At 36.4% G+C, this 26,743-nt stretch overlaps 1 protein-coding gene across 1 annotated transcript in view; it reads left to right on the top strand.

The window, feature by feature from the left end:
* Positions 1–3,126: 3,126 nt before the first annotated feature.
* LOC145661414 (putative fatty acyl-CoA reductase CG5065) overlaps positions 3,127–26,743 on the top strand; it is a 30,261-nt gene continuing 6,644 nt past the window's right edge. Inside the window, exons 1-5 of the mRNA XM_081726716.1 lie at positions 3,127–3,339; positions 7,983–8,231; positions 15,762–15,907; positions 19,573–19,682; positions 25,509–25,701. Coding sequence (XP_081582842.1) covers positions 3,127–3,339; positions 7,983–8,231; positions 15,762–15,907; positions 19,573–19,682; positions 25,509–25,701 — 911 coding nt within the window. The remainder of the gene's footprint in view (positions 3,340–7,982; positions 8,232–15,761; positions 15,908–19,572; positions 19,683–25,508; positions 25,702–26,743) is intronic.

The raw sequence follows: 26,743 nt of genomic DNA, 5'->3' as shown, positions 1-26,743 counted from the left end.
ATACACAATGTTAATTGTTACTACATTTAAATACTGGGAACTCAAAATTATACACGCTGGCTCAAAAGTAGGTATACAGTCTCGTACTGATCGGTCATGACATTTTATATCATTTACTTATTGGTATCCATATAGGTATTAATTTAGTTTCTTTCTTATCTGTTCTTAATTTATTTTCACTTATACCTTAAGCTCGGAGCAAACCAAAGCAAATAAATTCACTACCTTAATAAATTAAAATGCCATACTTAATCGGTGCTGGTCTGTATACGTACTTTAGGGTCACCCTGTAGTTTGAAGTTAAACTATTGCAGTAAGGTATAAATAAGTAAATTATGAACATAAATTATTACATCATAATTATGTAGGTCTAAACATAAATCACTACTAAGGTCAGTGGGGGATCCAGAGGGGCGATCGGGGCGATTGTCCCCCCCCAGAAAAGGAAACTTTCTTATTTTATATATATAAATAAAACCCAACTCAGAGTTTGGAGCTCTTTAAAGTAGCTCTAAGTAGCAGTATTACAACCCACCGCCCCCCCAGAAGTCCGTCCTGGATCCGCTCCTAAGATATATGATGAGGCAGTGGTAGAGCACTCAAATCTGGTGCGACCGTTTCCTAATTCGATCCCAGGATTTGTGAGTTTGTTGTGCACAACAATGTGTTATTGGGTTTTCCCGGAGTTCTCCCATTTCCTCTTACACTGACATTTTCGAAACATTGAAATTTTTAATAAGTAATTTCTTAGTACAGTCAGCAACAAAAAATTCCGTTTGGTGAAATTTATTTTGGGAATAACGGTGGTATGGCTGGAACAAACAGAAAATTACTTTCTTTTTAATTTATTGAGAACTGTACTCAAATTTCCCTTTCATTCTGAAATTATTTACGAAACTAAGACCATCAAACGGAAGGTTCCAATTCTTAAAATCAGCCTTGGAGAATATCTATAAATTGAAAGGAAATATTATTTCTAAAATTTGTCTTAAAGTAGCCATTTTTCCCATTACATTTTTTTAACCCCATTTTCTAAAACACTGCTTGCTCTCCTCACTTTCCAAAAGAAAGGGACCAACAATTGATTTCTTTAACTGACTCTCTTAAAGCTATAATACTCGAATTTTTATGTCGGTTGGATAACTTTTGTCATTACAAAATTTATATAAATCTCGGGATATAGATACAAACACTTCTTAAATAGTCTATCGCCAGAGACGAAACTTTTTTGCAACAATTTTGGTATTTTTTAGCATGAATTATCACAATTTTCGCATTTATTTTTCAAATGTACCACAAGTTTCTTTTTTTTTATTATGGTACTTGTAAACAGTATATTTTTGGTAGTAAGGCATATATCTAATACAATATGAGGATATACCTTTATTAGATGCATATTCTTGCTAATGTATTCAGTGAAATATAGAAATTAATGCAAAAATTTAAACACTTTCTATAACATGCAGCAAGACATTACCAATTCTTCTTTTAAGTCTGTTCTCCTGTCAGTAACCATGATACTATACTTGGAAAAGAATCTCTCGGCATCAACACTCGAGACTAGCAACTATATTGTACGTAACGAGCTGACAGCAAAAGACCTGTCGTTAACTTTTAAACTGTTTAACAATGATAGAATGTCAACTTCCTTATCCTCACTGTTGAGAACTTCAATAACCATACTTTTAAATTCACGTTAAGCTACCAACAGATCATGAACATTTTCACCACAAAACGATGTCAAGGATTTAAACAATAGTTCAGTTTTGTTGATTTCTTCATCTTTACAAAGTAAAAGAGATTCTGGATCAAATAACTCGCAGAGCTTTTTCGTAAATGCAACGTTCTCTTAAATTAAGTAATATCGGAAATGCCCTTTCTAGTTATTATTAGCAATAATTAATAAGAATCCCACTTTTTCGTTTTCATTCGCATTTGTCGCAAATAATGCCAAATTTCGCAAAAAATCGCGATAATATAAACGTGAATTCTGGCTCTAAAACGAAAAATTTGAGTTTTCCTGAAACATATACGTATTTTTTTTAAAAAAAAAAAAAAAACATTTTGCGCATATCGCATTAACGAAAAAGTTTTGTCTCTATCTATCGCACCTTTGGAAACGACAATAATACCCTTAAGAACATTAAGAACCATATTGTGAACCATTGGTTTACGTAATTATGTTTTATACTTAATGGAAAGTTCAGTCGGTCGAAAAAATGTAAAAACTTTTTGAAGTGAGCATCGTGAGTGAGGTTTTCCTCATACATACCAGGTAAATACCAGGATGATACCTACCGTTATGGTCCTAGGCCGTTTCTTTCCCCATTATTTTATTTTCCTGATTGCCTGGGAATATGACCATCGAGGGACGTCAGCCCTCATACGTGGCGGGTTATCATGGCCATAGCTGCCGAAAATCCAAGATTCTAATTCCTAATTCTAATTCTTAATGGAAAATTGCGGAGAAAAATAATCTTTTATTTCTGTAAGACTTCAAGCAACTTGGCATTTTATTGTGTTATCCGCATGAATTATAACTTATATGCATGAACATTTAATTGGCATTATTGCTTTCATACAATATTCATATACATGATTTGCGGGTCGCTTCTTTAGATACTTCTAATCTTTGTCAACAGGGGACAGTCAAAATCAGTATTGTAGAAGCTTTATCTCCTACGTTCCCGAAAGTTATTTTTTATTTTTTTTATTTGTTGTTTCTGGCTCTGTAGGAAAATATTTCAATGAAACTATTGGTAATTACTGAGAGTATTCTTATGATATTAGACCATAATAGGACAATGCTGCTCAGTAGCTACACATAAGACCTATTTTATGGCAATGTTGCTTTGAAATAAACACCCTGTATTTTGTAACAAAAATACAAAAATACTTAAAATATTAGAAAATTGTGATAAGGAAGACATGGTTCAACCGTAAAAGCAAACTAAATATTTTAATGGTAATTCTATCAATGCTTGTCCATTAAAGGGTTAAATAACAATAGATGTACAGTACTATACCTGTTTAATTTGAATTTAATAATCTTATATTTATACTGATGATTAATTTCAAAAATGACTGTAAAAATGATTTTCATTCCAGGCCAGGTAATATCGCAAAATGGAAGAGAAACTGCAAGATTTAAATGTAAGAATTCCTGACTTTTACGCTGGACGAAGCATCTTCATCACTGGAGGTTCTGGATTTGTGGGCAAAGTTCTTATAGAAAAATTGTTAAGAACATGCCACAAATTGGATAAAATTTACGTTCTGCTACGTAGCAAAAAGGCAAAGGATGCTCAAACAAGACTGGAACACATTGCAAAGTTACCCGTAAGTTCCAATTTCTATTTTTTTTAAATTTATTTATTTGATCTTGAATTTATACCAGTAGCTATATAGTGTTGGTCACTATAAGAGTTACTATTTACTATTGAATATTTTACGATCCATTCGGAATAAAAGAAAAAATCTGGTGCTTCTGATTATTGTAAGCGTGGATAATAATGCCTTAATACCATTCATTCATTCCTTGAGTTTCTTTTGAACTACATAACCGGCGAACTAAATGAAATTGGCCCATATTGTAAAATTATGTAGCTAAACAGTGGTACATGGAATTTGACTTTCCCATTTACCTTTCATTATAAAATTTCTTCTTATATACAGTATGTAACGTATAATATACAGGGTGTTTAATATATACAGGGTGTCTCAAAAGTCCCCTGAAATAAGGCAGCTGTTATTATCAGAGCTACAACAAAATGTAAGAGGGGAAACTGTCTCCAAATATGACGTTTTCAATATAAAGTGAAGGGTTTTTTTTTTCGACGAGCCGTTTAGGCTATACACTGTACACCATTTATGCGCCCAATGTTAAATAAAAATGCAACGTTGCCATTTACCTGGATTCACAACATAAGTGAATGAAGTTACTGTCTATTATGTTAACGTGTGGATGGCCAGTCCCCATTTCAAACATGCCCCCCATTCACCATACTCTTACAAAATTTGACCGCCTCCCGTTCCGTCCTTGCCTCCCCTAGCCCCAGGTAAATGGCAACGTTGCATTTTCATTTAACATTGAGTGCATAAAGAGACTACAGCCCAAACGGCTCGTCCGTTTAAAAAAAAAACACTTTAGATTGAAAACATTATATCTGAAGACGGTTTCTCCTCTTAAATTTTTCCAAGTTTCAGAATCTTACGATATTTTCGTAACAATTTTTATAGAGGTACTTGGTGAGTACTTCGAATTATATGCCCGTAGCCAAACTCCGTCTATAAAAATTGTTACGTGAGTACCTAATTATTCTGAAACATAGATTTTTGGATTGCGCAGTATTAGTTCCTAAGTGGTCTTGATTCGACTACGGTAGGTCATATAGTTTCGGAGCTATGGACCTTTAAAGTTCATTTTTCCATGTTTTCGGGAGCCTATAACTCCGAAAGGAAACATTTGTGGACCCGGGTTGGTCTATACTTTTTGTCTTATCTCGGTGTCAGGAATCACCTCCCAAACGTTGTCGGTGTTGTTTTGAAACACCCTGTATATATTGAGAAAACGCATCGTCACTGGTCAGTCACAAAACGCCACCCCCAATATTTATAGTGGGGAGTAATCAGCATATAGTTATTGCATAAATAAACCAATTTAACCAACCAACTTACTTTCAAATTGTGATTCAAATAATTTACTTCTAACCTTCAATTCCTAACACAAGAAACTGTAATATACGCAATCATCAAAATGTCTAAATCGTAGGCTTGAATGACAAGTACCATGAATTTAAATTTAAATAGTTATTATTTTCGAGAAAAATATGGAACACTACAACGAAATACAAAGAACGTTAACAACCCAATTAATTGAATGCAGTAATCAACTTCCCTATAAATTTTAAAGCACTTATCTTTTTACTTCAAATTTTATTCAATTTTAATAATTTCAGTACTGATTTCTGTTTCTGAAAAGTATTTAATATCTAAATATCTAATTAATTAAACAAATACTGAAACTATGAGTGGATTTTAATCACGTAAACAATTCAGCATTCACTTGACAAGTTAAATTGAATGTCGACCTATATTAAGTGTATCAGCTCATCAAATTATAATTTAATAATTAATAACATAGAATAGACTCACATTTCGATGACTCATAACTCGGAATACATTTCTCAATATCACAAATGATAAATTTTATGTAACTAACGATCAAGAATGAACGTTAGAAAGGATATTTTAACTTTTTACAACACTTAGTGAACAAGGGTTCGACCAGTTCCAATTTTCCCTGAAATCTGACGCTATTCATGCGAACAGAATGACACGCAGAAGATTTTTCTTTCAACCGTAAGATGGCACTGTTACAAACTTTTCAGTGTTATCAACTCATGTTCCATTCAAGCTTTTATTATCTGGCCTTTTTTTCAAAAACGTTTAACATACAACAAGTAGTAATAATAATTACACTTCAAATATAAGTTCCTCTTGGATATTTGATGGCTTATTGGTGAATTTATAGGAACCCAGAGACAATGCGTCATAGGGTGACAGAATCCAAGGCTCTGTACGACTAAGGAGTGTATATAGGTATCTCTCGGAGACCAGGCGTCCTAGAGAGTGGTAAGGGTAAAGGAGCTCTCAGAGACCAGGCAGACGTCCTAGAGAGTGGTAAGGATGAAGCTCTCAGAAACCAGGTGTCCTAGACAATGATATGGATAAAGGAGCTCTCAGAAACCAGACATCCTAGACATTAGTAAGGATAAAGAAGCTCTCAGAAACCAAGCGTCCTAGAGAATGGTAAGGATAAAGGAGCTCTCAGAGACCAGGCGTCCTAGGAGAGTGAGGTACTATGCAAAGACCAAGCTCCTAGCAAAGGAAACTCTCAGAGACCGGGCAGACGTCCTAGAGAGCAATAAGAATAAAGAAGCTCTCAGAGACCAGGTGTCCTAGAGAATGGTAAGGGTAAAGGAGCTCTCAGAGATCAAATGTTTTAGAGGGTGGTAAGGATAAAGAAGCTCTCAGAAACCTTTCGTCCTAGAAAATGGTAAGGATAAAGGAGTTCTCAGAGACCAGGCGTCCTAGAGAATGGTAAGGGTAAAGGAGCTCTGAGAGATCAGGCGTCCTAGTGAGTGGTAAAGAGAAAGGAACTCTCAGAGACCAGGCGTCCTAGGGGAGTGAGGTGCTATGCAGAGACCCAGCTCCTAGCAACCTCCTCTTTTACATTTTTTTTTTTTACAAGTTACGGTTGTCTTGCTGGTTAGTTGCATGGGTTTACTGCAAACGTCGCAAACTTGTTTTTGTTTGAGGCTTTTAGTCCACGGACAAAGTAGCATCTCTTCCTCTTCTTAGCATCCGCCTTTTGTCGATTATGATGGTTGTATTTCAGGTAAGATTTGCTTTATAGTTGTGAGAATTGTATTTTGCAGACCCTTAAATCTTCTTTGAATATGATCTAGAACAAGACTTTCTGCGACGTCAACCACGGGGAGAAAGCATTCTGCTGATATGCCAAATTCAACTATTTACATGTCGTGTTCATTTACAACAACAATTGATACACTAAAAAAAATTCTATGAATAATCAATAGAGGTCGATCACTTCCTCCAAATTTACAATTATCGCATACCAAGTTTATCCTAATATTGAATTTAGACCCCTGGAAAAGTTTTGAACCTCCCAGAAATAAATTCCTGCGTAAGTCAGTGGCATATTTTGTGGGCTATAGGGTCTACTGACACTGCCCCAGAATATTATAAAATAAAGTTATTATAATATAAAATTGTTTATATTGATAACTTCATACTTTAGTATCTTCTTTCAATGATACAAGTTTCTGAGAACTTTAAGTATTTAGAAGCACCCTCTAGCTTCTATGACCGCAGTCTCTCTCGCTTCCTTAAGAGATCTTCGATATGACAACGTAACAGAAACCACTAATCTAGTTGTTACAGCAAGAATCGTGTAGTTAACAGCGCATTCCTCTTCGTTCTACCTCTACCCACGGGCTGCCAGTAACACCAGTTGTCTCTAGAGAGTAATCGGTTTCTTGGGTGTTAGCGAATGGTGAAGGATAGCTATACGAGTAATGACAGATCATTTTGGCGGTCTACACATCTTGAGCCTCATTCTGTAGCGGTTTGCGTCAATGTAACGCAAATTTTATGTTTTACAGTATTTTGCGATATTCGGCATAGCTCTTATAATTACATTTTGCATTATTTATCTTACGTTGCGAAGTTTCTTACAAACTGAGACTCCTTCGTTGGCTAAGCGCCTATTTCAGCGTTCTTTATTACTCGCACAACTTCAATTTACTCTGGTGAGTAGAGAAGTGTCCCAAAATTGTTGGTACACTTCAGGCAGCACATGAAGGTAGAAATGTACGATCGTTTTTCCATAATAACTAATAACATAAAGTAAGTCTTTTTAGTGAAGAGAAAGTCATATTTATCTACTCGATAAAAGGCTAGGGACGCGGTGGCTCAGTGGTAGAGCGTTCACCTCCGGCCCTTAGGGTCCCTGGTTCGATCCCAGCTCACACCGTGTGGACTTTGTGGTGGACAAACACCGTGATCGTGGGTTTTCTCGGGGTTTTCCCGTTTCCTCCTACTTTCTTCATTCCACCATTTCACTCATCTCTTATCATCACCGTCTCGTTTAGCCTAACCGGCATAACCGTGGGACGTAAAACTTAAAGATTTCATTTCATTTCATTTTTTGATAAAAGGCTAACTTGTTGTAAGATTTTCTCTTATTTTGAAGACAGTATAGTAAGTGGAAACTTATTATTGTTGTTACTATCAATGCACATGTGCTATAATGGTTCATGGTAGCCCAAGCCATCAAACCAATATACGTCACTGTTGTAAGTGCCTGTTTATTGTAAAACGATATTCTTGTAATAGAGAATCTGAAGGAATCAATCATTGGTTTTAATCCTCGTCAAATGTTGTTTCTAATTCCTTAGCTGTTTGACAAACTCAGACAGGAACAACCAAGAGCCCTGGAAAAGGTCGAGATCGTGGAAGGCGACATGAAGCACCTTGGACTTGGCATAAACGAAGGACAAAGAGAAAAGCTACTCAAGGAGGTATCTATTGTCTTCGATTGTGCTGCCACCGTGAGGTTTGATCACACTTTAAAAGATGCAGTTTTAGTAAACACAAGGGGAACCAGGGAAGTAGTCAAACTTGCACTGGAAATGAAGAATATTACCGTAAGTATCTCTATAGTAAAATGTTAGGTTTATATGTTTGTGATTAACGAAAGTTTAAATATGTTTGGAGACGTCTATATATTTATGACCAATTCTATTGACAACGATATCTCGGAAACCGCAAAGTCTAGAAAGATGCCGTTTTCACTGATCGATTGCAAATGTTTGTATAGATCGTTCAGTTCTAACTGAATATTTAAAAATGGCCATTATTTCTTTTACATTTTAAGGAGTACCCTGGAAGTGTTGAAATTTTAAAAGCAGCATATCCTACGAGTTATACATTCCAACATCACACATTTGTATACGGGGTTAGTATACCTCTGCGGCGTTTGTTTCGTGACCAAATGATAATGAAAAACGAAGGATAACCATTTCTCCAGTCTAAGATGAATCTTTCTTGTTTGGAGTGTTTTGTCCAATGAACACCATGTATCACTGACATTATAATTAATTGTGTGTAATGTATTTACTTATTACATACTCCATGCAAGAAGAAAGAAAACATTGATCATACATGAATTAGAAACTCCAACCGGAAGAAGTTGGGGGCGCGGTGGCTCAGTGGTAGAGCGTTCACCTCTGGTGCCTGGGGTCCCGGGTTCGATCCCAGCCCCCGCCAAGTGAACTTTGTGGTGGACAAACACCGTGCTCGTGGGTTTTCTCGGGGTTCTCCCGTTTCCTCCCACTTTCTTCATTCCACCATTTCACTCATCTCTCATAATCACCGTCTCCTTTAGCCTAACCGGCATAACCGTGGGACGTAAAACTTAAAGATTTCATTTCATTTCATTTTTCCAACCGGAAGTAGGTTCAGATCTTACAAACGGTGCGAGATAATGTAAAAATAATCAAAAAATCTCCCCTTTATGATACTCCTTGCCGATTTATATTAAGACGTCCTTCACTTGTGTCTATAAAGGGACATGCACAGGAGTTATGCGGAACGACATGGATATTCATGCTCATATATGACTGATGTGCTATGTAGAGAAAACAGGTTCGGTTAGTTTTCAATAAAATAATACTATATAAACTAGTAGTTTAGTTGAACCGGACCTAACCGGAATGCCATTCCGGAAAATATTTCTTTTAGATATATCGTAGTTCAGTAACAAATTGACTCGTGAGCCGTGTGCACTATACCCTTTCCTGTAAATACTTTTTTCAGCTAAATCACTAACATAAATATTGAGATTTTGAATGCAAATGTCAAATGTTAGACTGTCAATGGAAAGTGAATGGAGACAAATATTTCCTCCACTTATCTCAAAAACCCAAACAGAAAGATCACTGATTCATCTCAAATGTATAATAGACTACGTAGATTGTATATTTCAAAAGCAAATTGTCCTAAAATGGATGGAACATACTCAAAAATGTATGAAACATTAACATTAATGTAAATGGAAAGTGAATGGAAACAAACAATTCCTCCAATTATCTCAAAAACCAAAACAGAAAGATGACTGATTCATCTCAAATGTATAATAGACTACGTAGATTGTATATTTCAAAAGCAAATTGTCCTAAAATGGAACATAATGAAAAAGGCACGAATCATTAAGATTAATATCGATGGAAAATCAATGAAGAACAAATAATTCCTCAACGTATCTCAAAAACCAAAAGAAGATGGCTGAAAACCAACTTAAATATAAAACAGACTATGTAGATTTTACATTCAAACAAGAAATTTTCCTAAAATGGATGGAGCATAGTGAAAAAATAATAATAATGACGAAACATGAACGTTAAAGTCAATGGAAAATCAGTTAAAAAAAAGAAGTCGTTTACATATCTCAAAAACTATAATAAGGAGATGGCTAATTGAAAGCATATTGCAAAGACATAATGAAAGCGATGTATAATACGTAAAGGCAAACATGGATATAACATTGTCAAAGTCAAGTTGTTTGAGTAATATCAATATTAATGATAACGTATATACACTTTCTTCGAATTACCCAGGGCGACCTATGCGGAGTTTACGTGCTTGAAATATCTCACATCTTGATTTGGAATATCTAGACTCGATTTACCACGCAACATGACTTTTGACCTGATCACATAACACAGTCTTTTGCTTATGGTAAACCGGATAGGCTCTTAAAAGAAATGATAAGAATAGATACTAATTTTCTATGAATTCAAAATTGCTTTATGCTTCTTTCGGTTTAACTAATAAATTAAAATATAAATTTCTCATACGTAATCAAGTTACTTCATAATTAAATGCACATTTATTCGAATATTATAAGAAAACTTCAAATAATTACTTGTGAAAGAGGCTAAGTTCAGAAAGAATAATAACAAAAACTTGAATATTGTCAAATAACTCAAATTTAAACATATAAGAAAACTGTTCTAGTTGCTTTTTGAAAATTGGTGATAAATTTCTGCCATTTCTCCAATTTCAAGTCCAAAATCCTCCTTTAATTTTCTGATAACTTCAAGTTCTGTTTCGCTGTTGATAAAAGTAATGATAAGTCCCTTTCCTCCAGAATGTCTTGTGTGTGCTGCCCGATGGAAATAAATACTGGAGTCTGATGGAACATCATAGTTGATGACCAAGTTTACTTGTGGTGTATATAATCCTTCGCTGAACAAGTCAGTTGCCACCATTATAACCCCTTGCATATCTTTGAACCTTCTGTACATAGATAACCGAATCTTGTGTACTATTCCTGCATGGATTCGGACAACGGAGAAACCTAGTTCACGTAACATTTGTGACAAAGCTTCACACCTATCGTTGGTTCCCACAAAAATAATTGCTTGTTCATAGTGACACTGCTGTAACAAGTCAAAAAGTGTTCGATTTTTTCGGTTTTCTTCCAGGGTTACATATTTTTGTTCTAAATTCGAGAAGTCAGATTGAGTTTCTTCATCAGCGTTGATTTCAACAGGATGCCTCATAAACTTCTTGCACAGAGATCGAGTTTCATCTGTTAATACGCTACCAAACATTATAGCTTGTTTCTTTCTTGGTATACTACAAAATATGTCCTGGACATCATTCCTGAACTCCAGATTCTTCAGTATTTTATCACATTCATCAAGAATAAAGAATTTAAGATGATCTACATTTAATGCCCCCGACTTTACTAAGTCCCTCATTCGCCCTGGCGTACCAACAGCAATATGAGGATTTACATATTCTATTGTTGCTAGATTTTTTTCTACGGGAAATCCTCCAAAGTATGACTCAATCTTTACACCTGGCATGTACTTTAACAATATCTTGAATTCCTCTTTAATCTCCTCTGTTAATTCTCTAGTATGACATAGAACCAAAACGTAGACTTGATTTTTTGTTGGCTTCAGTTCTTGCAATGTAGCCAGAACATACACAGCTGTTCTCTGTATTCCAGGCTTGATTTGACACAGTAAATCCGCTCCGTTGATTATCAGAGAGATACAATGTTGCTGTACTGAAGAGGGTTGTCCAAATCCTCCATCGGATATAGCATTTATAAGTTGTGGCTTAAGTGAAAAATCATATAAACGTGGACTTTGTATTAATGAGCCCATCCTATCTCTTATTTGTGATTGGTTTTCCATCTTTAACAGAAGTGTTTTAAAAAAAGACTCTTCTTAAAATAAATGAAAAGTTCATCGAAGATCAAGCAATCTACTTAGTTCAATGCAATATTCCCTTCCGTCTCTATGTGAATACTATTGAATAATTCTTGTAGAAAATGTCCTATTGTTATCACGTTTCCAAATGATCCATTATTATGCAGGTAGGCTGTTACCCAGAAGTGAATGGAATTTTATACATACATTCTATAGCTTGTCCATTATACATGACAGTGTGAATAGGACCCTCACCTATGGATAGAACTAACTAACTCTATGGCCTATGGAACCATGAGGTTCAATGCCGCGTTCACAAATGCTCTCCATTTACTTCTGTCCTCAGCCAACTGGGGTCCCGGGTTCAAACCCTGCTCCCGCCAAGTGAACTTTGTTTTGGACAAGGACCGTGTGCGTGGGTTTTCTCGGGGTTCTCCCGTTTCCTCCCACTTTCTTCATTCCACCATTTCATTCATCTCTCATCATCACCGTCTCCTTTAGTCTAACCGGCATAATCGTGGGACGTAAAACTCAAAAATTTCATTTCATTTTTTCAGCCAACTGGATCCCGTTTCTTTTTCTTTCTTTTTTTTTGCATTTCCATTTCTGCGAGATACATCTTAATATTGTCCTCCCGTCTGTACCTAGGTCTTCCTAATGGTCGTTTTCCGATTGGATTTCCAGTTAGAACTTTGAAAACGTTCTTACTTTCTTCCATTCTGACTACATGACCTGCTCACCTAAGCCTCCTAGATTTGATGACCCCTAACAATGTTTGGTAAACGGTATAAATTATGTATTTACTCGTTACGAAGTTTCTGTTATTCACCATTCCCGTTCCCGTTCGGTCCGAATAGTCGTCTTAGGATCTTGTTCTCAAATACTTTCAGTTTACATTCTTCCCTCAGAGTAAGCGACCACCTTTCGCAACCATACAGAACAACAGACATGATGATCATTTTATATATTTGCAGCTTCAAATTCCTCGCGCTACAACAAAAGATTTTGAACTGAATAATTACTCGAATTCCCTGCTTTTATTCGGCATGGATAGAACCAGGGATGGGAAACGAACTCCAGAACAAAGGAGATGGATATTAATAGGTACTATAGTCTGATCGGGCTGCTTCACAAGAACACAAACCCAGTGGAGCGGAGGCGCAATTAAACTTTCGTAGGTGACAAATTAGTGTTCGACTACATATTTCAAACTATCACCCAAACTATTCCGACATCTTTTCTTTCTTTATAAAAAACTCATTAAAATAACTAGTCATTATCACAATTTCATATAATAATTTTCTTTTCACAGTATTTGAAAATTATCTTGACTTGGATCCAGAGTGTTTTGTGATCTTAACCACTTTTGTTGAGAAGCCTTGTGTCCTAACAGGGAACGAAACAATGAATAAAACGAAGTGCTCTTCCTGTATTCATATCCTAGTGCGATTCTAATAATTTTTCTTCTTTTTTGAACTTTTATTAAGGGGACGTCGCCCCCTCGCGTTCCTTCTCATTTCCACCCCTGGATAGGACAACAATTTTCCGTCATTTATCGAACAATTTATGTTGGCCAACCAACAACTTGCCGTAATTCATCCAACAGTTTCCAGAAATAAACTTGAAAATACGTTGGGCTAATGCTGTTTTAAAGTCTATGTTGGCTAACCAACAATTTGCCGTCATTTGCCCAACAGTTTATGTGGACCAATCAACACTGCCATCATCAATCCAAAAGTTTATGTTCACCAACCTACAATTTACCGTCATTTATCCAACAGTTTATCTTGGACAATCAACAATTTACAGTTATTTATTCAACAGTTTATGTTGACCAACCAACAAGTTGCCGTCACTTATCCAACAGTTTATATTGGCCAACAACTATTTGCCTTCATTTATTCAACAGCTTATGTTGGCCAACCAATAATTTGCCGTTGTTTATCCAGCAATTTGTTATCCAACCAACAATTTGCAGTCATATATCGAACTGTTAATTTTGTCCAACCAACAATTTGTCATAATTTATCCAACAGTTTATGTTTGCCAACCAATAATTTACCATCATTTATCCAACAGTTTATGTTGGGCGACCAACAATTTGCCATCATTTATCCAAAAGTTTCGACCTCGTACTCCGAATCGCAATTTTACTTCTTTCCGTAAGGCTTACATTGGCAACTCAATTGGTTGGCAAATGCTCGGAAAAGGAGACAATTACAACGTAGGGCCAACGTTGGCACTTGACTAATCTAATTTACCCCAAATTTACTCCTAACTGTATGTGCTGACTGGGTAAGTTTTGTTATACAAAGGTAGAGTAATAAGTATTTGCAACACTGTTCTTACGTCAGAGAGCTCTATCTCAACACTACAAGATTTCCATAGCTGATAAAGGAATGCCCGACGATGAAGTGTACCGAGTAGTAACGGTTCTGTATTCGGTTAAAAGCAGCAATGTCGTAAAATAGAGCACGAAAATGGAAGCACCGTAACAATATGTTACGGAAAGACACATATAATGGATGGCTTAAGATTGAAGGGACATGTGAGCGTTGTGTAAAACAATGTTTTCAGAGACTTCATGATAACCTTTTCAACAAAATGAAGATATTAGAGTTAGAATGAAAAACCACCATTCGTGCCAATATGGCGGTCCCTGCGGTGCACAGATAAAAATTGACACACTGACTGAGTACAACGGCTATAGTGCGCTGCAATCCCAAAAAGCTGAGCAAAAGTCAAAAAACAAAGTTTCTATTTCCGAATATTTAGGTCTTCGGCCGAATAATAGAATGTTTGAAGTATCGAATTTCGTTAAAAAAATCCGCCTCTTTGTTATACCTGCGGAGCAGACAGTCATTTGAAAAGTAACGTTTGGCCGGTTCGAATGCAGTGAACGTGAAAGTGAAAAAAAAAATCGCTTTGATTTAAAGTATCATAACTGTTAATTTTCAAGATTTTTTTTTGGATTTTCAAAATGAATAAATAGATGAAGGGGTGTAAAATTGACATTTAAATTAAGCTGATAAAACAACTGAAATTATCACAAATTTTCGTTAAAGTTAACGAAAAATAAAGAAAAAATAAGACAAAAAGTAGATAAATGCGGAAAAACAGTGATGAATTCGGCATAATTCGGTCGACATATTGATTTTACTACACACGCAATACTTTAAGCTAACAAAATTCACAAAAACAACTGTCCATAAGTGCCCTTAAAAATTTTATAGACGTGTTTCCTAATAGATAGCCAGAATACCAATTTTGAACAATAATTAGTAATTTAAAACTTTAGCAATTAATAAATATGTATGTTATTTTGTTATACTGCAGTTTACTTCATAACCATTTTGAATGTTGACATTCTGACTTTATAATGATTATCAGCGACCTCAACAATATGATGAAACTACTTTTCAACCTATTTGGAGATGTTTTACATTTTGCCCGCCGTATTGGATCCGCCATGTTGATTTTTCAAATTTTGGTCTCATAAACGTTATCAGCGACCTCAAAAATATGATGAAACTAGTTTTCAGCCTATTTGAAGAACTTTTTAAAACGTTTGATTGCCATATTGGATCCGCCATTTTGAATTTTTGATTCTTGACCTCAAAATCGTTATCAGCGACTTCGAACACCTATATATTCATAATATCGTGCAAAATTGAACAACGTTTTCACATGTTGATCAGATTTCTGGGATTTCAGCCAACTGTGCGCGACGTCTTCAACACATGTGAGATGGTGAAAGAGATGGAAGGCGATTAGATTAAAGATACGTAACAAGTGTACTTCTGTGCGTAAAGCCAGGTAGGTCTATAAACAATGTTACCATTACTTTACAACAGGCTTTGCATATACAGTGAGAGACAGAACATTTCTATTTCCCATTTTATTAGTTATTTGGCCAACCACTGTCAAATTTATCTTTTATTCTCGTTTTAGGCATTTGTTCATGTTTCTACAATGTATTGTAATTCAGACAGACCTATTATTGAGGAAAGAGTATATCCTCCCCACGCGGACTACAATACCATGATTTCATTGGTCGAAAGGGAAGATGACAAGGTGTTGGAAGCAATAACACACAGGTAAGTTAGTTAATATATGAGTACTTGTAACAAAAATAATAATAATTATTATATTATTTTCTTGTAGGATCATTTGTTTACTAACATAATTCGAGAAGGACCGTAAGGCCATTTTATGCTGGAAACTATTAACATGCATCATTGAAGGGAATTTTGAAAGAAGGTCGAGTCTATATTTAAAAGGATCTGATTAGTTGCTAGGTGGAAATAAGAAAGACAAAAGTACAAATCTTAGTCAGGATGACCGAACGTAATATTCGAATCTAGAATTTCCTTAATAAGAAGGAGAATTGTATCCTATACTACCCAACGCTGGGTGAACTTTAATTTGAGCACCTTTTTTCTTTTAGAAAGTGTATTATTCAATAAAACTACACTACTGGACACTGAAAATGTAACATCAGTAAGGAGAAGAGGTGAAAGTATCAGTTTAAATATATTGCACTATGCGATGTGCAGTGCCACTCACGAAACGAGACAGAGCGAAAAATAAGGGTTTCTTGTCTCGTTTCGTAAATATTTGTGGAACTCTCGTCTGGTCTCGATTCTCGAAGAATTCTGTCTCGTTTTGCCATGGTTCCCGAAGAATTCTGTCTCGTTTTGTCACGGTTCTCGAAGAATTCTGTCTCGTTTAGTCACGGTTCTCGAAGAACTCTGTCTCGTTTTTCCACGGTTCTCGAAGAATTCTGTCTCGTTTAGTCACGGTTCTCGAAGAACTCTGTCTCGTTTTGCCACGGTTCTCGAAGAATTCTGTCTCGTTTAGTCACGGTTCTCGAAGAACTTTGTCTCGTTTTGCCACGGTTCTCGAAGAACTCTGTCTCGTTTTTTCACGGTTCTCGAAGAATTCTGTCTCGTTTAGTCACGGTTCTCGAAGAACTTTGTCTCGTTTTGCCACGGTTCTCAAAAAACTCTGTCTCGTTTGGCACGGTTCTCGAAGAATTCTGTCTCGTTTTGTCACGGTTCTCGAAGAACTCTGTCTCGTTTTGCCACGGTTCTCAAAAAACTCTGTCTCGTTTGTCACGGTTCTCGAAGAATTCTGTCTCGTTTTGTCACGGTTCTCGAAGAACTCTGTCTCGTTTTGCCACGGTTCTCGAAGAACTCTGTCTCGTTTTGCCACGGTTCTCGAAGAATTCTGTCTCGTTTTGCCACGGTTCTCGAAGAACTCTGTCTCGTTTGGCCACGGTTCTCGAATAACTCTGTCTCGTTTGGCACGGTTCTCGAAGAATTCTGTCTCGTTTTGCCACGGTTCTCGAAGAATTCTGTCTCGTTTAGTCACGGTTCTCGAAGAACTTTGTCTCGTTTTGCCACGGTTCTCAAAAAACTCTGTCTCGTTTGGCACGGTTCTCGAAGAACTCTGTCTCGTTTTGCCACGGTTCTCCAAGAACTCTGTCTTGTTTTGTCACAACTCGGAAACCTATTCTCATTTCCTTTTGTAAATTAATATAAGAAATTAATGCCGTGATTTTATTTTCGTCTAGAAGTTATCAGATTCCTTCCGCGTCACCAGAGGTCCATGAAGGGGATAACATCAATTAAAACATATTTTTAAAGAGTATATTATGTAATGACTGATATATTTTTAAACAGTGATAAGTACTCTTCATTGTGTTCGTACAATCATTTCATCAAAGTATTGTTTTTATTCTATGAGTCATTTAGCTAACAGAGTGTGAGATCTAACAAGGTACATTCGCAAAGCGAAGTGTCCCCTCGGGATTCGTGTAAAATTGATTCAAATGCAAAGTTCTCCGCGGTCCAATGTGTATTGTACTATTTTTAGCGGCCCATACCGGTAATTTACATATTTATGAGTCTTCATATATCCGGAATTCAATCATACACTGCTATAACGCTCGGACACAAAATTGCTTCTTGTTTCTTTAGATGTAACTGGACATGAATGTGGGCATGTGCAAAACAAATTGGATTGAGTACTGCTTCTCTGACGCATGTTACCAACCTCGGTTGCCATCTTGGATCCGTCATATTGAATTTAACTTTCGGTTTTTCAAGTGAGAATAGGTGCAAGTGATCTATCAAATTCATGTACAATTTTCTTGAAAATTCATTGTTTTAGTGAGTTTTACCGTACCTTGTACCGTTTGGAAGGTATTGCATGTTAAATGTCAGTTACTTCACAAATATTGGACCAAATAGAAAGTTGTACAGGGCCCCGTGTGCATATGTAATCTTTTACGTGATTTATCGTTGACGAAATATTCTCTGAACATTCATACGTACAGACACACAGACGTCATTATAGAAATGGTAGGTCCTCACCCAAATCTGGTGATATCTGGATTTACATTAGGCATTTTGACCGCAATATAACACGGAAGTAATAACAATCACTCACAGAAATTTAATAAGATTATGACACCAATGTTGTAAAGAGTTCGTTTATACCTACAGTAATTTTCGAATTACAAAATTGTTTTGATTTGCCAACATCGAAAATGTAAGCGTAACTGATATTACTCTGCAATATCTATTCGCGAAGTGCCTGAAGGAATTTAACGTGCAATACCTTGCAAACGGTACAAGCTTTGGTAAAGTGCACTTTGAAAAAACAAAAGTTGAATTCAATATGGCGGATCCAAGATGGCGACTGGAGTGGATAGAATGTGTCAGAGAAGCAGGACTCAATCCAATTTGTTTTGCATATGCCCACATTCATATCCAGTTACATCTAAAGAAACTAGAAGCAATTTTGTGCGAGCGTTATAGTAGTGCATGATCGAATTCTGGATATATGGAGACCCATAAATATGCAAATTACGGGTATGAGCCGCTAAAATTAGTACATTACACATTCGGCCACAGAGAATTTTGCATTTGAATCAATTTTACACTAATCCCGAGGAGACACTTCGAAAATGTACCTTGTAAGACTTGAATGGACTAGTGTTGTTCACATGATTCTCGACAGTGTTCGTCTCGTCTTGAAAACGAGACAGTAATTGCCAAGTTTCTCGTCTCGTAACCAATTTGAAAATGTCTTCTTGTCTCGTTTTCAAGATGAGACAAGAACTTTCTTGTCTCGTGCGTGGGCTTCGCTAGCGGTGTGTGACAGATCGCGAGAGCCTACGAGAATGTCAGAGATACATAGTCAGGCCCGTATCCAGGGGGGATCTAGGGGGGCGGTCCCCCCTAAATTTTTGCGGGCCCCCTAAAATTTTCACGGTGTGCTTGCAAATGAACTATAATATGGTGATGAACTATAATATTTTTGGATTGGGCCCTCCCTACATTTTTGGACTGGTTACCGGCCTGTCAATAGTTATAATTTCCTTATTCAAAAGCACATTCGTGTTATTATCCAAAGCTTTTATCCTATGATGCAAGCCACGACTTTTTCGTGGTGTTGTCCAAATACATTATAAGAGAGAAGCGAGCGAGAGAGAGAAGTATTTAATATTTTCTCTTACCTTGTTTACTACTGATGAAATTGAGCAGCCTTGTGGAAAGGTCGTAGCTAGCATCTATCGATACGGATATCAATCAGAAATTATAATTACTCGTTAGCCAAATCCTTAATACGACGCTAATCACACGTAAGATCGCTTCTAAATGTAGCCCATCATGTTTTATACAATTAAGAGTTATGATATATATATGAGATAGTTCATATTTATTAATTTTTCTTCATTTCTTACAACTGGAAGACTGTTAGGAAGGTTACCAAATACGTATGCTCTCTCCAAGTCGTTGGCTGAACACGTTGTGGCGGACCAAAGCAGTAAATTGCCCGTTGTGATAGTCAGGCCTTCAATAGGTAAGTATTCCAGCGTTTTTATATTTACGTTCGAATAAGGCGTGGTGTATGTTCCATAAAAGTAACCTTAGTGAACCATATTTGGAAGCATTTTCAGTTAATCGAATTAATCTATTAAAGAAGAATGAAATATACAAGAAACATTTGCGTCACATATAATGAGAATACAAAGAATAAAATCTGAGGAAAACTTGAAAGCAGGGGGCAAAACTAGTGGGAGGTTCATAACATGGAGGAAAAAGATCGTTTGATCAGGGTTGGCAGTGATTGGTAAATCAATGATTTTTATAAGCTTAGTTTTCGGGTATTTTTTTCGATTTTAGATCATTCTTTTGACATTTTTCGTTCCTTTCAGACATTTTTCGTAAGCTTCAGTATTTTTTAAAATTATTTCTTGTCATTATTTTAAGTTTAGTAATATTTTTGAGATTTTGCATCGAGGTAAACACATTCTGTCACAGGATGACAAATTTACGAGCAAAACACTTAGAATCTCAACTACGGATGTTGGTCTCTGTTCCTATATTGTCCAGCGGAAGTCCCCCTCCAAATGTGTTTCTGATTTTGACTTTCCGATATTTCATATACAATTTGTTTAATTGTAGACAATAATTACACAATTTACGTAGCTACGTTAATTCTTTATTTTTGCAGTGATGCAAAGACAACGGAAACATCTCTGGAGGATCATGTGTTAGCCAAATCCATGTTATGTAATAGACCGATATGCGGAAATTAGTGCATTTTACGCTGAATAGTGTATTCGTGTTATTCATTAAATTCCTTAATTTAATTTTATTTTATTTGACTATTTTTATGTAAAATCAAACTTGCTTGTTTCAACTGAAAAAGCTACCTCATTTTTCCTGGTAGCCCATTATATGGTATGTTTGTTGTGTTCTTTTAAAGTTACAGATATAAATTTAACCCTCACTTTTCATAATTTCTGGGTAATTTTTCCATGTTTTAAGGACATTTTATAGATCATATATACCTACATTTTTTAAAAAAGATAATGAACTTCCGCCACCTAGTAATAAGTAATGCATGTCCTATGGGAAAATGCAGGTTTTACAAAATACAGGCCAAGTTAGGCAGATGGTCAACTAACAAAATTGGTATGTCTTATGAGAAAATGCAGATTTTTACAAAACTCAGGCCAGGTTAGACATATGGCCAACTTACAACATTGTCATATCTTGTGAGAACATGCAGGTTTTACAAAACTCAGGCCAAGTTAAGCAGATGGCCAACTTACAAAATTGATGTCTTATGGGAAAATTCAGATTTTACAAAACTCAGGCTAAGTTAGGCAGATGGCCAACTTACAAAATTGATATGTCTTATGGGAAAGTGTAGGTTTTACAAAACTCATTCCAAGATAGGAAAATTGTATGACCGACCTTTGTGGGTTTATCGCAAATAAGACTACATATTATCTCTCTCTCTCTCTTTTTGTTTCACTTGATCCAAACTTTGGTTTCGTGGCTTCCAGTGCCCACAAAAGATCATCATAAACCATACAAGCAGTCCCCGTCTCCACCGACCGCTGGAAAGATATCGGGGAAGAGAGGAGTGCTTGCCGTAAAAATTAATGAATAAAACAAATAATCTATGAACTGTTACAACACACTGTAAAGCAACGAGTGATTACGGCCAAGAATTAAACGTGAGATTAAAATATTAACTAACTAACTAACTAACTAACTCTATGGCCTATGGAACCCGGAGGTTCAATGCCACGTTCACAAAAGCTCTCCACTGACTTCTATCCTTAGCTAACTGCATCCATTTTCTACTTTGTATTCCAATCTCTGCGAGATCCATCTTAATATTGTCCTCTCATCTGCGCCTAGGTCATCCTAATGGTCGTTTTCCGATTGGTCTTCCTGTCAAGACTTTGAAAGCGTTTCTACTTTCTTCCATTCTAGCTACATGGCCCGCCCACCTAAGCCTTCTAGACTTCACGATATACAACAAACAAACTAGAAGCTAATTATAATATTTAACAACTTGAGCGCTCAAAAGTGATTGCTTTACTTTTTATTTTCTTAAAATCATTTACTTTGATCAGGTGGCCTTTTCGATTTATAAGAATGATTCTTTCTCAATTCTACTTACAGTTTGCGCTAGCGGCATGGAATGAAAGTAGGGGATACTTTATATAATACTCGCGTTTCACTATGCACACTGTACTGCATAAGGATGGTGGGGATTAAGTCAGCCGCAGTTTCCTCTTCTGGCTATCCTCTTTACAGAAACTGGTTCCTAAATCCAATCCAGTAATTCATTTGCCAATAGTTATGCTGCTCACAACAGGATTATTATTTGGAAGTGCTCCTGCCAAGGTCCACTGACTGCATCGAGCTACGTTCGGCTACAACACTCATAACATCACAAATGGATTTGGATTCAAGGCTCGTTCTATAATTACACAACACCGACACTTGGTTCCTTTTACTTCAACTTCTTAGGAACAACGGCGGGCAAAAAGCTCTGGAAACTTAAAGTCAGGTCGACGGGCTGGGTGCGAGCCCGTGTAAAAGCCTACTCTACGTGCAGGACGCACGACAGGTGCCAGGCGCACCCCTGCCTAACCGAGTCTCTTCAATAGACTGATTTCAGGGTTGCCACACTCGAGACTCGCGATGATGCCAAACACGGGTCTGAATTATGCTAGATTTTTGTAAATTATGCCAGATTTTTAAATTATCTTTCCTAACTAATTTTAAAGACCCGCTTCTACTTTTCTTCATTATTTTAATGAAGTGTTTCAACTGTATTCATGTACAAAGCTAATATGACGCTGTCAGGAATGATGGTAAATGGCACGTTATAGGGGAGGATGGTCGAATTTATATTTCCGACATAGCCCTGAAGCATTTCTTTTAGCAGCGTATTACTAGCTGTCCCCTGATGCTCATATCACCTCCGCTCTCAAGTTGTAAATTGAAAAGGGACAGAAACATTCCAGTTAACCACACACTCAGATTTCAGTTGACGGTAATAAAACTATGGGTAAGTAGTAAACAGACTTTTGTAGAATCACGTTTTGTTTATTTTTGAACATTTCTGTGAATTCAACAGTACAACAGCGGAAATACTGACTGGTTTTATTGCTCCTACTATCGTTCAACTAAAAGGGATAATTCCCGACGGTCGTTGAACTATCTAAATTTTCGTTCTTTTTCTGTTCATCAGAGGGAAGAATGAAATTATGCTAGATTTGGCCAAGATGCTAAAGTCAAGATTCTAGATGCTAAATGCATGTGAATTATGCTAGATCTAGCACCAAGATGCTAGATGTGGCTTCACTGACTGATTTGGTTTTTTCGCCAACCTCTTGTGTTGCTTCTCCAAAGGGAAAATCCCGGTTTTGACTTGAAAAGCAACCAACTGATGCAATGGCTAAACTTAGGTCCGTTACATAGTCATGCGGAGCTCCGCGCACCGCCGTCCGCCCCCCGCGCTACGCGTGTGTGCTTACACAGTCATCCGTAGCTACGTGCTACGCGTCACGTTATTATATACAGGATTCTTGTCAGTCAGTGTTGCGAGTCAACATGAAAAGATCGAAACGACAATATTGGCATCTTAATATTTCTGTAAGAAGAGAAAACGAACTCAGAAAAATAAATGTCTCAAGATTCATCCCTTAGTTTCTCAAAGAAGTCTGAAGGGAGCTTTACGTCTGTGTACATAGATTTGCAAGAAGACGAGAAGTACTTCAATAATTTCCGTACGTCAATTCAGTCGTTCGATGACCTAATTGAAAAAATTCCATCGAAATTATAAAAATGCAGTTTAAATATGATCCATATGCACGCTTTTAAAATACAGCTCTTTCCTTTAAAAAAATTCATGATACTGTTTTTTAACAAATGGAAATAACGAATGTTTGTACATTTGGTTACAACTTCACATCCAATCACTTTTCATCCAATCAACTATTTAATAATAGAGATAAATTATTTGCCTCAATCTATCTTTTTTCATTGTCCATACCTTCATTTTTACAAAAAAAATCTTTTACATATCTCGTTTCATGCCTGTTCACGAATGTCACGCTTTTTATATTCCTCACAAGAGGGTTTCCATAAACATGGTGTTAATTTAACATCCGTGATAATTGAAACTGAAACTGAAATTTGAAATTTGTTGAAAGAAAGACGAAAATTTACAATTGTCACGTACTGTTAACAATGGTACATTAGAGGCACCACATGTACAGGTCGAATTAAGCAAAGGCATTAATTGGAAGTTCCAATTAAACGACGACATTATAGCTAAATTAAAAATAACACTAAAAAAATATGAAAATAGTATTATAGACAGTATAAAATATTATTTAGCAACTCACTATCAAAAATAAGAAAAGAAATCTGGATCAATCCGCGTGGCCCTATCCGCGCTCCGCAAGGCAGATAAGGCCATTGAGCAAATGGGTGCTTACATAGTCAAGCGGAACTCCGCGCGCGGAGCAGCCACTTCTCTTTAAAATTTAAAAAGAAACGTGCATGGTAGCAAAAGCAAAATGCAAATTGATCCAGATTTCTTTTCTTATTTTTGATAGTGAGTTGCTAAATAATATCTTATACTGTTCTATAATACTATTTTCATATTTTTTTAGTGTTATTTTTAATTTAGCTATATTGTCTTCGTTTAATTGGAACTTTCAATTAATGTCTTTGCTTAATTGGAACTGTACATGTGGTGCCTCTAATATACCACTGTTAACAGTACCTGACTATTGTAATTTTTGGACTTTCTTTCAACAAATTTCAGTTTCAGTTTCAATTATCACGGAGGTTAAATTAACACCATGTTAATGGGATCCCTCTTGTGAGGAACACAAAAAGCATGACATTCGTGAACAGGCATGGAACGAGATATGCAAAAGTTTTTTTTTGGTAAAAATGAAGGTATGGACAATGAAAAAAAGATAAATTGAGGCAAATAATTTATCTCTACTATTAAATAGTTAATTGGATGTGAAGTTTTAACCAAATGTACAAACATAGGTTATTTTCATTTGTTAAAAAACAGTATCTGTTAAGTGCTGTATTTTAAGAGCGTGCATATAAATTTTATTTAAACTGCATTTTTATAATTTCGATGGATTTTTTTCAATTAGGTCATCGAACGACTGAATTGACGTACGGAAATTATTGAAGTACTTCTCGTCTTCTTGCAAATCTATATACACAGACGTAAAGCTCCCTTCAGACTTCTTTGAGAAACTACGGGATGAATCTTGAGACATTTATTTTTCTGTTCTTCGTTTTTTCTTCTTACAGAAATATTAAGATGCCACTATTGTCGTTTCGAACTTTTTATGTTGACTCGCAACACTGACTGACAAGAATCCTGTATATAATCACGTGACGGGTAGCGCGTAGCTACGGATGACTGTGTAAGCACACACGTGTAATGCGGAGGGTGGAAGACGGAGCGCGGAGCGCGCAGCTCCGCTTGACTGTGTAACGGGCCTTAGCGATGAGACTTCTTGCTGGAATGTTCTGTGAAGCGATTCTTCTTTCTTTTTAGCCATAAAAGGACTGCTGAGCAATTTGATCGCAGTTAGTTGCACACACACACATTCAAACATATATGTATAGGCTTGCGAAGAGAGAGAGTTCTTGGAAAATTTCCATACGAGGCCTGTTCATTAATTTGGAAGTTCGCACTGCATAGACTGTCTTTCTTCTCTTGATTAACACAATTAATGAGAGCCAAAAAATCCGTAATAATTGACAACTTACAAAATTTGACAAGTTAATAGGTTTAAATGTACCACTGTTTGATGTAACATTTTACTATTTGCAGTGATACCTACCATCAAAGAGCCATTTCAAGGATGGTTGGATAATCTAAACGGCCCTATAGGTCTCATGGTTGCCACCGGTAAAGGAATACTAAGAACGGTTTACGGTAATCCTGACAGCGCTGCTGATTACGTTCCAGTAGATGTTGTGGTCAAGACAATGATAATATCTGCGTGGTATATGGGATTAACAAGGTATGTGTTCTTGTTATTATGATATTTCAAAAAGTTACAGAGACATTTCGAGAGATAATTATTTTCGTCGTATTTTCGGTTTCGAGATACGTAAGTTAGTTTCTATCTCCTTTTGTTTCTTCAAGACCCAAATAGAATGGGTCAAATACTTATGCGGGAGAAAGTTGTAAACTCGGACCTTATGTACACACAGCAGTCCAAGATGGCTCGTCTCGGAAAGTGAATATTTTCTTATTGGAAGAGCTCTGTCTGTTCTCGTAACACATCACGAGAATTCTGTCTCGTCTCGTCTCATGAGCAGCCCAAGGGCGTCATTAAAGGGGGTCAAGGGTTGGGTTGTCTCCCTCCTGAGTTTGAGAGAAATATTTATTTTAACCAATATAGTATAGTATTAGGTTGAGTTATAAGTAAATTTTGTTTCCTTATCAGACATTTATTTTGCTTTCATTAAATAACAAAATTATATTAATAGGCTATATTATATATTCACCGCTATTATGTATGGCCTTCTCCCAGCTTCCTGGCAGCTTATCAATTTCTTCCTTGTATAACGTGGTTGTTTTGGACTGGAAGAAATTTTTGGGGACAGCCTCACTGACTTGCTCTTCAGAGTTGAAGATTTTTCCATTCAAAAAGTTTTGTAACGAACAGAAAAGGTGGTAGTCTGTTGAGACAAAGTCCAGGGAGTAAGATGGATGTGGTGAAACAGGCCATCCAAGCTTAAGATTTTTTAAAAATCACTCTTGCCGCATGTGGTCACACATTGTTATTGTAAATGAGTGACGATTTTGTGCTTGATGAGTGCAGGACGGTTTTCATAGTTTCTCTTTCACTTTTTGCAGTTGTTGAGCGTATGTATAAGCAGTATTGGTTAAATTTGACTTTAACAACTTGTGATGAATTGTTCCTCGACAATCCCACCACACACACAATAAAATATTTTTTTTTTCATGGATGTTTGTTTTCTAATCTGGCAGGGGTAGTTGATCCTTATCAAGCCACTGTCTTTAGCGGATGATATTGTCATAGGTAATCCGTATTT

The sequence above is a fragment of the Thermobia domestica genome, chromosome 10 (assembly GCF_964235325.1).
Source record: "Thermobia domestica chromosome 10, izTheDome1.hap1.1, whole genome shotgun sequence".
Taxonomy (NCBI): Eukaryota; Metazoa; Arthropoda; class Insecta; order Zygentoma; family Lepismatidae; genus Thermobia; species Thermobia domestica.
This window is presented reverse-complemented; position numbering and strand designations above follow the sequence as displayed.